At 44.5% G+C, this 13,391-nt stretch overlaps 2 protein-coding genes across 2 annotated transcripts; one reads left to right on the top strand and one right to left on the bottom strand.

Moving 5' to 3' along the window:
* Window positions 1-4,769: 4,769 nt before the first annotated feature.
* Window positions 4,770-5,939, top strand: LOC109769612 (uncharacterized). Its single transcript, XM_020328349.1, has one exon. It carries the CDS (start codon window positions 4,770-4,772, stop codon window positions 5,937-5,939), a length of 1,170 nt encoding a protein of 389 aa, XP_020183938.1.
* A 2,710-nt stretch (window positions 5,940-8,649) lies between these two features.
* On the bottom strand, window positions 8,650-13,317 carry LOC109769594 (uncharacterized). Its single transcript, XM_073499836.1, has 10 exons — window positions 13,191-13,317; window positions 12,573-12,649; window positions 12,450-12,479; window positions 12,266-12,361; window positions 11,671-11,773; window positions 10,959-11,041; window positions 10,551-10,673; window positions 10,323-10,434; window positions 9,751-9,858; window positions 8,650-9,637 (listed from the first exon to the last, which is right to left on the bottom strand). The coding sequence occupies exons 5-10, from the start codon at window positions 11,719-11,721 to the stop codon at window positions 8,876-8,878; spliced, it is 1,239 nt and encodes a 412-aa protein (XP_073355937.1). The 5' UTR covers window positions 11,722-11,773; window positions 12,266-12,361; window positions 12,450-12,479; window positions 12,573-12,649; window positions 13,191-13,317; the 3' UTR covers window positions 8,650-8,875.
* Window positions 13,318-13,391: the final 74 nt, after the last annotated feature.

Consider the following 13,391-nt stretch of genomic DNA (forward strand, 5'->3'; position numbering starts at 1 on the left):
TCCTCCTTCAACTCTCCATTGAGGAAAGCCGTCTTAACGTCCATTTGATGAACAAGAAGACCATGTGAGGCAGCCAGTGATAGTAGCACCCGAATTGTGGTCAGTCTAGCCACGGGTGAGTAAGTATCAAAGAAGTCTTCACCTTCTTTCTAGGTATAACCCTTAGCCACAAGCCGTGCCTTGTACTTTTCAATCGTACCATCAGGTCTAAGCTTCTTCTTGAACACCCACTTACATCCTATAGGTTTGCACCCATAAGGACGGTCAGTGATCTCCCAGGTTCCGTTAGCTAAGATGGAATCCATCTCGCTACGAACAGCTTCCTTCCAGTAGTCAGCATCAGGAGATGCATAGGCTTCTGAAATAGTCCTGGGTGTGTCATCCACAAGGTACACAATGAAATCATCACCAAAGGACTTTGCTGTCCTCTGTCTCTTACTCCTCACATGAGTTCCATTGTCACCCTCAATAGGATTCTCAACGTGTTCCATCGCAATGGTGGGTTCAGGAATTACAGCGAATTCCTCACTAGATGGAGTAGGTATCTCCTGGTTTGATGAACTCGACATATCCTTCATAGGAAATATGTCCTCAAAGAAAGTCGCTTCATTCGACTCCATAATCGTACCAACATGCATGTCGGATACCTCAGGTTTTATTATCAAAAATCTATAGCCAACGCTATGAAAAGCATAGCCCAGAAGAACACAATCCACGGTTTTTGGTCCAACCTTACGCTTCTTGGGAATTGATATATTGACTTTCGCCAAACAACCCCAAGTACGTAGGTAAGAGAGTTTCAATCTTTTCCTTTCCCATTCCTCAAATGGAGTCATGGTCTTATGCTTTGTGGGAACTCAGTTTAGGACATGTCATGCAGTCATTAGCGCCTCCCTCCACCATTCCTTGGAAAGACCCGTTGTGTCTAACATGGTGTTAACCATATCAGTTAGAGTTCGGTTCTTTATTTCGGCTACCCCATTTGACTACCCCATTTGACTGAGGTGAGTAGGGAGGCGTCCTCTCATGGATTATACCATGTTCCGCACAAAACAGATCAAATTCATTGGAAAAATACTCTCCACCACGATCGGACCTTAGCCGTTTAATTTTTCGATCAAGTTGGTTCTCTGCTTTAGCTTTATAGTTTTTGAAGAAAGTTAAAGCCTCATCTTTTGATTTCAGGAGATACACGTAACAATATCTAGTGGAGTCGTCAATCAACGTCATGAAATATCTCTTTCCACCTTTCGTCAACACGCCATTCATCTCACAAAGATCAGAATGTATAAGCTCTAGTGGCGCCAAGTTTCTTGCCTCTGCAGTCTTATGGGACTTGCGTGGTTGCTTAGCTTGCAGACATACTTGGCACTTGGAGCCTTTGACAGTAGAGATTTTCGGAATTAAATTCATATTGGCTAGCCGCGTCATGCAACCAAAATTAATATGACAAAGTCGTGAATGCCAAATATCAGAATCATTATTGTGGCAAACATTATTAATAACTTTAGTGCAAATATCTGACAAAGATAGGCGGAACAAGCCTCCGCACTCATAGCCTTTTCCAACAAATTGTCCACACTTAGAAATTACAACTTTATTGGATTCGAAAACCAACTTAAAACCATCTCGACATAAACGGGAACCGCTAACGAGATTTTTATTGATGGACGGCACATGATGAACGTTCTTCAGATGCACGGTCTTCCCCGAAGTAAACTTTAGATCGACCGTACCAACACCTCGAACGATGGCATGTGACCCGTTCCCCATCAGCACGGGAGAAGTCCCTGTGATCTGGTAAGAAGAAAACATGGAGGCATCAGCACAAACATGTACATTGGCACCGGTGTCAATTAACCAATCAGAAGATTGAAATACTGAAAGGATGGTAGGAAGAATACCGTACCCAGATTCCTTCATATTAGTATCACCGATGACAACATTAGCAGACTTGTCGCTCTTCTCATGTTCGCGCTCCTCAAAGCGGTTAGGACATTTCGGAGCCCAGTGATTAGGATCACCGCAGACATGGCAAAGTCCCTTCCCCTTCTTATGAGAATTCTTCTCGAAGTTGGTAGAATGTGACGGCTTGTTCTTTGTATCAAACTTGCCTTTGCCCTGAGTTTTGTTCTTGTTGTTTTTGAACTTGTTGGGCTGGAAGTTCTTCTTTTGTACCATGTGGGCACTAGAAGCTCCCTCAGCAACTCGAGCACGTGTGTCCTTTGCTCTCGCCTTCTCTTCAACATCAAGAGTACCAATAAGATCCGCAACGGAAAACTCCTGTCTCTTGTGTTTCAGGGAAGTAGCAAAATTGTTCCACGAAGGTGGAAGCTTGGCAATGATGCCTCTGGCAACAAATTTGTCCGGCAACACACACTTGAAGTACTCAAGTTCTTTTGCGAGCGACTGTATCTCATGAGCCTGTTGTACAACAGAGCGCTCATCAGTCATCTTGTAGTCATAGAATTGCTCCATGACGTACAACTCGCTGCCGGCGTACGAGGCACCAAGCTTGGCCTCGAGCGCAGCCCACATGTCCTTGCCGTTTTCAAACGACATATACGAATCCACAATGGAATCATCCAGAACACTCAGAAGAGCGCCTTTAAAGAGAGTATCGATCTTCTCAAAAGCTTCCAGTATGCTGGATTAAGATCGCCCTCAGGCTTGCCCTTGGTGGCGTCATATCAGCCCATGGTCTGAAACCAGTAGACTGCTCTCGTGCGCCACCTCTTATATTGCGCCCCCTTAAAGGCAGGCGGCTTCAGATGCGCAGCAAAACCACTTGGAGTAAATTGCCTATAATCAGGTTTTTGGATTGTTGGAAATATGAGCAAATTACTACGAGATTTAATCCGAATAAACAGAAGATAAATCATGACTACGGTAGCAGAGATTGAACTAATCATGCAAACTAGCATAGCAGATGAACAGATCACATCTAGGGCACATACTAGAAACACGAATTATACCACGATTTCGATCAGGAAGGATAGAATCACATACGGTTCAGCGGGAGCAGCACCGCTGGCGTTGACGTTGTCGCCCATGTCGTCGAGGATGAGGTTGCCGAGGTCGGGGAAGAAGTCGTCGTTCGCGAAGTCGTCACTGCCAGCAGTCGCGCGAGTGCGCTCCCCAAAAACCTGATCGCCCCTCTCTCGTACAGGATCACGAGAGGCGGGGTTTCGGAGGCCTGCTGTCCCTTCTCCCGGTGCACGCCGAAAGGAGGGATGGAGAAGACTTGCTTGGCGGCGCAATGATCTGGAACGGTGGTGAGAAACCATATGAAGCGGCGGCGGCTAGGGTAGACGTCTGCCTGACTATATAGTGCGGGCCGGGTAGGTCGTGGGAGTAAGCCCCACGTCCGAGTCGTCACGATTCAAAAGAATCGGAAACGGTTCAGTAATTAACGCGTCCGTTAATTATTAATTAATGACTCATTAATTTTACCGAGCAGCAAAAATATAGACAACGTGCATAGCTCTATCCTCGGCTCAATCCCGCAACCCGCGGCACGTCGTGACGTGGCGAGGCGAACGAGGAGGAGGAGGAGCGCGCGTGCAGGTCTCTTCTTCTCATGCTCATACAAATGATAGAAGAGCTCACCTTATAAAGAGGTGCAAGTCTCTCTCAACTTCCGTGGTGGGACTAAACTCTAGCTCACTCACTCCACTCACATGTGTGCATGAATGTGCCAAGAGAATTTCAGAATTTTAGTTGGGCTTTGGGTCAAAGGCCTACTAGCAAAATTACAACAGGAGGTTTATAACGTTTTGTGAGAGAGTAGCTTAGCCAGATGTATGCAATGTGTGTTTTCTACAATAATGTTCGCATGTTCGCTAGGATTTCCAAACATTTTCTAAAATTCTGGTACCGCATTTTGTGTACTGTTGAAAAAAAAGAAAGACCTACCCAATACCAAAGCTAAGAGCGTCTCCCTCGGTTGCGGTTGTGGAAAATGGCTCCCCAAAATAGTCAGCGAAGCTGCGGAAATCCCTTTTGGTGACCGAGCTCCAATGAGGCCTTCAAATTCAAAATTTAAATTTCATCAAAATTCATATTTTTACGTTTTAAAAAATTCTGATAAAAAACACAGCTATACATGAAGGCATAACACACATGTGTGTAAATTTTCAGGGCAAAATACGTTGAAATGAAGGCTGTGCAAAAAAGACAAATCTAGAACTGTTTAACACATGATACTATTCATTCTCTCAGGCCATGAATTTGTCTTTTTTGTACAGGTCGCAATTCAAGGTATTTCATCATGAATTTTTACACACATGTGGGTTACATCCTTACATATACGCATATTTTTTTCAGAATTTTTTAAAACATAAAAATTTGAATTTGAATTTTTCAAAAATAAAGGGCTCCATGGAGCTCGGCCTCCAAAACGCCATTCTCGCAAAGCTGGGTCTCTGTTAATCATATCCCAAGTAGCATCCGGCAACAAACAATCGTGGGTACATATTCCCATCATCATTACATAGTGTTACACTATTAGCGGTTTCAAATGAACCTCGGTTTTGTTTGCGTGCAGCATCGTTCATCCACGGTCATAAACTGCCTTTTTAAGAACCAACGGTCATAAACTGTGGCTTCTTCGTCCAGGAAACTTTTTTTTTTTTGACAGTTCGTCCAGGACACTTGAGAATCGAGGCATCAACAACCGAAACATACTCGTACTACACCTTCTCTAACGGAGGGCATATATTCTCGGAGCCTAACGCCCTACCACGTACGGTCCAGCCGTAGATCAGATGATGAGCCGCCGGCGCCGTTCCTCGCGGGCGCCTGTGCCCCGGCTGGACGTCGAAGACCTTCTCCAGGACATCTTTCTCCGCCTCCCTCCACATCCATCTTTGCTCCCTCGCCTCTCCCTGGTCTGCAAACACTGGCGTAGCATCCTCTCCGACCCCGAGTTCCTCGACCGCTTCCGTAGACACCACCAGAACCCCCCGCTGCTCGGCTTTTTCGCCGGGGGAAACTACAGCAGGAACCACGTCTTCACCCCCGTCCTCGACCCGCCCGACCGCATCCCCGCCGCGCGCTTCCCGCTGCCATGGCGCAACAGCCCCTGCGAGGAGTGGAACTTCGTCGACTGCCGCCACGGCCTCGCCGTCCTGATCAACGAGTCACGGCGCGAGATCGTCGTGTGGGATCCCCTCACCGACCAACAACGTGCTCTGGCTTTTGCACAAGAACTTGACGACGACAACGGGAAGAGGTACCGGCACGCCGCGGTGCTCTGCGCTGACCCCGAAGATGGGCATGTGCACGGCGATTGCCTCTCGAGCCCATTCAAAGTGGCCCTGATCTCCGTGGGACGCATGCATGCATCCGCTTGCCTCTACAAATCGGAGTCTCACCGATGGGGAGACATTGTCTCGACGACCACTAGAGATAACATTTGTTTGGTAAGACCCAGCATCCTGGCAGGGAACACACTCTGTTGGTTGGTTGGGTGCGTCATCCTTGAGTTTGATTTTGAAAGGGAGGCCGTTCGTGCGATCGAGGCGCCCGCGGAAGTTTGGATCAGCTATACCGACTATTGGTCTCTTCAACTCTTGCGGACCGAGGATGGTAGCCTTAGACTCGCCGTTTTGTCGAAGCAGAAGCTGAGCATTCAATTATGGGAGAGGAAATTGAGCTATGACGGTGTTGCTAGTTGGGAGCTACTGCAGAAAACCATTCCGCTGGAGTTGCTCTTCCCATGGAGAATGTGTAGTGGTCACGAGAGGGTGCTGATGGTGGGGTGTAATGAGGACACAAGCGTGATTGTTCTGTCTACGGTGATCGGTGACTTCTTGCTCCAGATTGAGCCGACGCAAATCAGGAAAATTTCTAAAAGAAACTACATGTGTAGGAAGATTTTCTATCCTTACACAAATTTTTATACTGCCTTGTTGCCTATATTGCACAAGCAACAGTAATGCAATTATAGAGTGATTTCTGTTACTTTTGATACCTTCTTGTTGTAATATTTTTATGTGATTAGGGTTCATCTGGATATATAAGAACAAATTAAGTTCTTATTTTGTTTGTTGGTCTGACGATCATATGATGATGTACTTACTTGCTATTATAGGGCTGTACTAAAGCAAGAACATGAATAAAACTATTAGGGCACGTACAAGAGTGCTATCTTAGCAATGTTAAATAAGATATATAATTGCTAGGTTGGAACAGAGAGAAATGGGAAAAGGAGTTCTCTATTGTCAAGATGTCATTTACTCCCTCCGTCCCATAATATAAAAGCGTTCTTTACACTACACTAGTGTAAAAAAAGGGACACGGATTTGGTGAAAATGGGTGCGCGCGCACCCTTTATGAATAGTAAATTCAAAAAAATGCTAGAAAAAAACAAAAAAAACTGAATTTATTTTTTAAATATACATAGTCAACCGGTATACTCGCATATGAAGTTTCACGAAGAAATCACATCCGTGGTAATCTGGGCAAAAATGACAAAATCGAAGCTATATTAAAAAACACTGCTTAATGAATAGTATGATCGCATTTGTATTTTCTTCACTAAGAATACCATGGGTGTTAATACATCATGAAACTTCACACGTGAGTAGAATGATCGACTAAGATTCATACCGCGAAATTTCAGATTTTTTTTTATTTTTTCTAGTATTTTTTATGAATTTACTATTCACATGGGTGCGCGCGCACCCATGTTCACCTTTGTATTTTTAAAAAAACGCTCTTATATTATGGGACAGAGGGAGTAGCAGTTACATATCTTTTAGTTTATTAATCTTCCCATTATCTTATGAACATGCAAACATTAGAGATAACACAAAGAATTAATCTATTGTATAACATGTTTTTGCCTTCTCTTGCAAAATGACATGCATTGCACAAAAAAAGACCGTCTTATCAACCATCCTACAATGCCCTTAGTTTGTTGTTGGGCAACGTTTGAGTGGGAATATATCATATTCCATATGTTAGATGCTTTTTCATATATTATATGTTCTTGACTTCCACAAAAATCAATGCACACTATATTATGAGACAAAGGGGATATTACCTAGGAGTGTTAGACAACTCGCATTATGCACTTATGGAGTTGCAATGGGAGGTAGTAAGAGCATCTCCACTAGTCCCCCCAAGAGGCCCCCTAGGATCACTTTTTCATCGCCGGCAGTGAAAAAAGTCTCCACTCACGCCCCCAGGATCACTTTTTTCGCCGGATTTGTCAAATTTTAGCGCCGGCAGTCCCATCCCAAACCCAGCCCCCGGGAGGCATCTGGGAGCGCCGGCGATATGTTTATGCATGCAAAGGCCCACATGCAGCCTCTCTCCTCTCACTTTTCACCTGACACGCACGAGCTCTCTCTCTCTCTCTCCTCGTCTTTTCTTCCAACAACCGCGCCGCTGCCTCCGGGGCCGCCCTACGTGCCTGCTCGCGCGCGTCCGGAGCCGCGGCAACTCGTCGCTGACGCTGCGGGAGCTCGTCCGCCGGCGTGTGGCCGTGGCGTGGCCGGGCGGGAGCTCGTTGCACGCGAACGCCGGCTCGCTGCTGCTCGCTGCCTGCGCGGTCGCGGTCGCCGCTCGCCGCTCGTCGCGGTCGCGCTACTTCAACCTCCGCCATCGAGGCCGAGCTGGAGGCCAGGGAGCGGACGTACGAGAGACGGCAAGGCCAGGTAGCGAATGGGACGGCCTCCTGTACACGCGGCGGCCGGGCGGAGCGGCGGGGGCGCGGCCGTGGACGCCCGCCTGGACGGCGCGGCCGGGACGATGTGGGCGGAGCTTGCTGGAGCACGCGACGGCCGGGACAACGACGTCTGCGACCACTGCGCCCGGCGCGCCCCAGGCCGCGCCCGAGCCAGACCTTGTGGCACCCCGCGCCCGCCCGCACTACTGCCGCTGCTCATCCCCGGCCGGCGCTTCGGACGCCATGGCCGGAGCTCCGCTCCCGCGCGCGGTCATGGGCCCCTGCCCGCTTGGCCGTGCCCCCGCGAGCACTTGCGAGCTGCTGCTGCCTCCTGCGCGCCCCGCCTCGCCTCTGGCCGCGCCCCCTGCCCGCTTGGCCGCCTCGTCGGCGCCGGCGACCTCCTTGGCGAAGGGGATGGACTCCGCGCTGCTGTCCGCGACCGCGCGGCGGCAGACCGGCGAGCAGCAAGAGGGCCGCGAGGGCGAGCGCGCGAGACATGCCGAGGGCGTGCGGTGGCCGGACCGGCAGTGGGTACATGCGTTGGGGGGGGGGGGGGGGGGGGGGGGGGGGGGGCAACGAGTGGAGGTGAAGCATCTTCTACCAGTCATGTGGCTTCTTCTCAACTGCAAGCATCACCAGATGGGGCTTCAAATGGCATGGCATCAAATGCTGATTCTTCTTAACTAGTAAGAAACAAAAAGACTTGCAGCAACACGATGGCTAAGAAATGGAGTGCAAGAATGGTATCCAACACGATTCTTGGCGCCAGACAAGATTGGTTGTGAAATGATAATACCACTATCTAGTATGTAACGATAACACAATCATTTCGCTAGCATTTCGATAGCTTATACTCCCTCCGTCTCAAAATAAGTGTCTCAACTTTGTACTAGCTCTAGTGCAAATTTCAATTTGCACTAAGTTCAAGACACTTATTTTGGGACGGAGGGAGTATTTGCAAAAGAGTGCGCCACTTTGTAATAGTCTTGCAGTCTGGATATGCCCTACATGCTTAACCTGTACACTATAAATCCAGCCCACGCCCATGGCCTTACTACCAAAACTTTACCAAGGGCAAGAAGAGCTAGGGGAAGATTCATCGATCATGCATTGTCAGGCAATACATTATGCCTTTTATCACCTACTATCATACGGATTGGTTTTCGGTCATCCTGGAAATGGGTGGACGAGCCCTTCATGTCACGTCATGCGGCAGAGTTCCAATCTAGCTCTTGGCTTTCGATCTTCTATGATCTGCACATCACCGGCTCTGTCTGGCCTCTTCATTGTTCTTGATCTTCGCTTCCAAGCACCTGTGACCTCTTCTGCTTCACTGTCACAGCTGTCATCACAATAAAATAAATCCGGCCGTGTTGCTCTATGCATGACCTCTTCATTGTCATTGTCATTGTCAGAAGGTAAGAACTCAACAACTTCTTCACTTTCTGAGCTGTCAGGATCTGATTTCATGGTATATTCATCGTCCTTCACCGCGCTACCAGGCAATGTAGCCTCTTCAGAAAGAACACATACTGTGTTCCTTCCATCACTTTTGCGGGTGCTCCAAGGTGTTCCTTCAAATGTGTCTCCACCTCCGACCACCATTTCTAAACTGTCACGAGATGCAACTGCTTCTGATTTTCCTTTCCATAAGATTCCATCAGAGCCATCAGATGTTGCTGCCCCTGGCTTAACATCATCAGAGCCATCAGCTGTAGCTGCCTCAGGTATAACCGCCTCTGATTCTCCCTCCATCATCACACAGTCTTCATGAGAGCCATCAGCTGTAGGTGCCTCTGATTCTCCTTCCTTCATGAAACAGTCATCATCAGAGCCATCAGCTGTAGCTGCCTCAGACATAACATCATCAACCCTCGCATTTTCAAACTCTTTCAGCAGTAGTTTCCTTATCTTGTTTCTTAAATTAGAAGCCTCTTCAGATCTAAACCAACTGCGACTAAACTGTAAAGCCAATACAAGCTCAGTGTTAAACCCTCAAGAAAGAAACTCGCTAAGCTAAACAGACAAAGCATTATAAGAACTGAGAAATACAGAAAGGAGTTGGCACCACTAACCATGACAAGTCTATCTCTTGTGAAATTTTCTGGTGCTTCAATTATAAACCGTTGAATATAGTAAAGCATGAAGATGCCACAATCATATGCATTGTTCTGCCCTGGAACCTGGTCATTGTAACAATTCATAAGAATGTACCAAGATAAAAATGTAATTTAATTGCAGACCACAATCTAAACAACTTTGAGTGTGGAAATCCAGGAACCAATCCCAAACCAAAAAAAAAATCTATAGATTCAGTGACCTGGATAGTTAGCGATCTAAAGAGTTTTGAGTACTAGCCTCCTACTCCCTCCGTCCGGAAATACTTGTCATCAAAATGAATAAAAGGGGATGTATCTAGATGTATTTTAGTTTTAGATACATTCTTTTTTGTCCATTTTGATGACAAGTATTTTCGGACGGAGGGAGTAGGTGATAAGTCAAGCAAGAAGAAACAACTCGCTTTTCGTTATCAAATGCTTCCTTGCTTATGAACTATGATGTATTTCTCCATAATCAACTCTCATTGCTTTTAAGACACACCTGCATCGTCTGCTTCTATAAAGTATCCACCCATCATAACACTTACCTCAACATTTTCCTTGTGAATATTCCTTGGAAGATCCTCCCATATTGTGTCTGAAATAGAAATGTCAGAAGGAGGGTTCTTCCTTAAATGCTTCCATTCCTCTTCAAGGAATCTACATACAGTTGATGACATCAGCGTTATGAAGAGTTTATTCGCTATCAAAATCATAGAACTCATCAACAAGTGAGCCAGCACCCTAAGTTAGATAATAGTCGTCATGTCACTTACCTCCTAACTGTATGATAAATGTCATCAGTAGGATGCATCCCTAAGGAGTCCAGATGAACTACGATTGGTCCTGAATTACTCTCTTTTGCAGGAATGCAGATAATCACCAGGCTCCAGTGTGCCCTAATTAACAAAGACAAAAAAGCATTTAGCAGAAATACCAAAAGAAGTACGCATAATGTTATTAACCTCATAGGCCACAACCCAATGCTTGTAAAACAATTCATCAGATTACTAAAGGATTGATACTTAGGAATCTGAAACTGCAGATCCAGATGGAGCATGGAGTTAAAAAACTTATCCAAGAGTGCATTTGGATAAAATAATCAATAACATGAGCCGTCAATTATATTTGCAAGCATATAAATAACAAACATGTTAGAATTCCTATTCCAGTAACTAACTTACGTTCCATGGATTGGCAGTATAATGTATCCTCTCTGAAATATATTGACACCTTTCCACCATCTTCTCAACTTCACGAACTCGCCCTAGAAAAAGTGGAGCATTACAATCTAAAATTATCATATGAAGATACCACTTCACAAACAAGAGAGATATCAAAACAGTAGTACTTTATAAGAAACAAGTAGTGAAGTACTAGGACAGGACAACTACAACAACACATTGTCCAAAAATTCAGAGTACTCTGGACATATGCCTGTTACTATCACATCTTAACATGGAAGCAATAAAAGCATATGTCCAGAGTACTCATGTATCACTAACAATAAGATTCAGAGAAAACATCGTATGAAAATAGTACAACACTACATAAAAAAGAAAGATAAATCATAAAAGACTATTAAATATATAAGAGTCAAGAACTCAAGATACTAAGAAAGGACAACTACAACACAGTATAGTACTTCCTTCATCCGGAATTACTTGACGCTCAAACAGATGTATCTAGACCTATTTTAGTGCTAGATACATCCGTTTGAGCGTCAAGTAATTCCGTATGGAGGGAGTACTAGGTTACACTATCACATTTTACCAAGCAAACAACAAAAGCTTATCTCCAAAGTACTCTCATGTACCATGAATAATAGAACTTGAAGAAGACTAACATATATTTTAGCGGCAGTATTCAAGTCATTCAATAGAAAAACAATCTTACCTTCCCAGATAATGCTTCTTGAAGCTTGCTGTAAAAATATGTGTTAAACATGTGGAAATTGTTTCTGGCAGCTTCACGTTGAAATTTGTCTCTTTTGATGTATCTGCCAGAAGAATATCATACAAAGAGTTAAACAGAAACATCCATTTAGAAGCAAAGTTGTTATGAACAGAATTCACAAGTCCTAACTAGAAATTCACATGATGCTATTTTTACTAATTCGTCAAGCTCAACAGCTCAAATAGATAGCTTGATGATGTTCTGGACATTTCAATACCAACAGGCAGCACAACTAGGTGCATTAACACCTAAATGTTCTCAAATCATAAAGAATTGATTGTTTCCTACTCCCCCCGTTCACTATTACAAGACATTTTGGATAATTCAGTATAGACTAGATTCAGACTGAAATGAGTGAACAAACACACTAAAAGGCATCTATATACATCAGATTTAGAAAAAAGTTAGAACATCTTATAATGGTGAATGGAGGGTATTATTCAAAGACACATGATGTGTTCAAGCAGTCTCTAAAAGGAGAAGATCATAGAATGATACAAAGCAAAACTTGAAAGATAGGGACATATATTCTTACTGAATGTAGTAGTTTATTACAGGGGACGACAAATATACTCCAGGATCAAGGCATTTGATATCCGAACTGGTGAGCTCTACAGCTTCTGGATCATCTCTGTTCAAATGGTTAGTGTTAATGACAGAACTAAAGAAAATTTCACTGCCATGAACTGAAGGTCTTCAAAAAAAAATGCAGTGTTCACCTTGATGGATAGTAAATTTTTGAATCATTCCTGAAAAACCCATTGTTTTATCAGATAGTAAATCGAAACTTTAGCTCAGTATGCATAACAGAAAATACGTTGGTGGTGAAGCTCCTTACTTACCATTCCTCTGGCACCCGACAGTCTACTGGTTCATCAGATTGCGCATCTTCGTCATCCACGAGAACCACATCATTAACCTAGTATAGGTACACAATATAATAATGTAGCTGTGTAAGGTCAAATTTGTATCTAAAAGTGGCATTATGATCAATCTACTACTGAAAGTACACTGTCCAAAAACATTCTGGTTTTATTTCATGATGATGGCCTAACTTAAAGGACGGACCCAGTGCTAGAATTAATTAGAACAGCCAAACTATTAATGGGAAGTGTAGCAGTGTACATAAATGGAGGAGGCCAGTGTTCTGCAGAAGCCAGCATCATGTAACAAGTGAAATGTCATTAATCGTAAACAGCTCAAATGCACGCACACTGCATGCAATAGGACAGCTTTGTAGCTTGACCACTCAAGCAATAGAAAATAAGGATCATTTGTACAGGGGCAAAACGTAAGGAAACTTTTACTCCCTCCGTTCCAAAATAAGTGTCGTAGTTTTAGTTTGGTTTTAGTTCAAATTTGAACTTTTGAACTAAAACCATTACACTTATTTTGGAACGGAGGGAGTAGAATAGTAATTTCATTGGTCTAAATGATTGTCACGTTGTCAGCGTACCCACCTTTCGAGAATATAAAACAGATGAATCTCCATGCTGTACATTCCTCCTGTGTCGAAGAATTGAAAAAGAATCTCAGCTTAATATTTTGATTAAATGTAATAGTATACTAAGATGTATTGTATAGAAGTCCTGAGAGAGACTGTATGACGTATGTGAATAATATCCGCAATGCTTATTACTCCCTCCGTTCCTAAATATAAG

The sequence above is a fragment of the Aegilops tauschii genome, chromosome 5 (genome assembly GCF_002575655.3).
Source record: "Aegilops tauschii subsp. strangulata cultivar AL8/78 chromosome 5, Aet v6.0, whole genome shotgun sequence".
In the NCBI taxonomy this organism is placed as follows: domain Eukaryota; kingdom Viridiplantae; phylum Streptophyta; class Magnoliopsida; order Poales; family Poaceae; genus Aegilops; species Aegilops tauschii.

Coding starts and splice junctions, on each gene's coding strand:
- LOC109769594 (XM_073499836.1), bottom strand. CDS start 11,721: ATGTTTAACACATATTTTTACAGCAAGCTTCAAGAAGCATTATCTGGG. Junction 10,674..10,958: donor ATACTGCCAATCCATGGAAC/GTAAGTTAGTTA, acceptor TTTGTTAATTAG/GGCACACTGGAGCCTGGTGA. Junction 9,859..10,322: donor TTCACAAGGAAAATGTTGAG/GTAAGTGTTATG, acceptor TACAATGACCAG/GTTCCAGGGCAGAACAATGC.
- LOC109769612 (XM_020328349.1), top strand. CDS start 4,770: ATGAGCCGCCGGCGCCGTTCCTCGCGGGCGCCTGTGCCCCGGCTGGAC.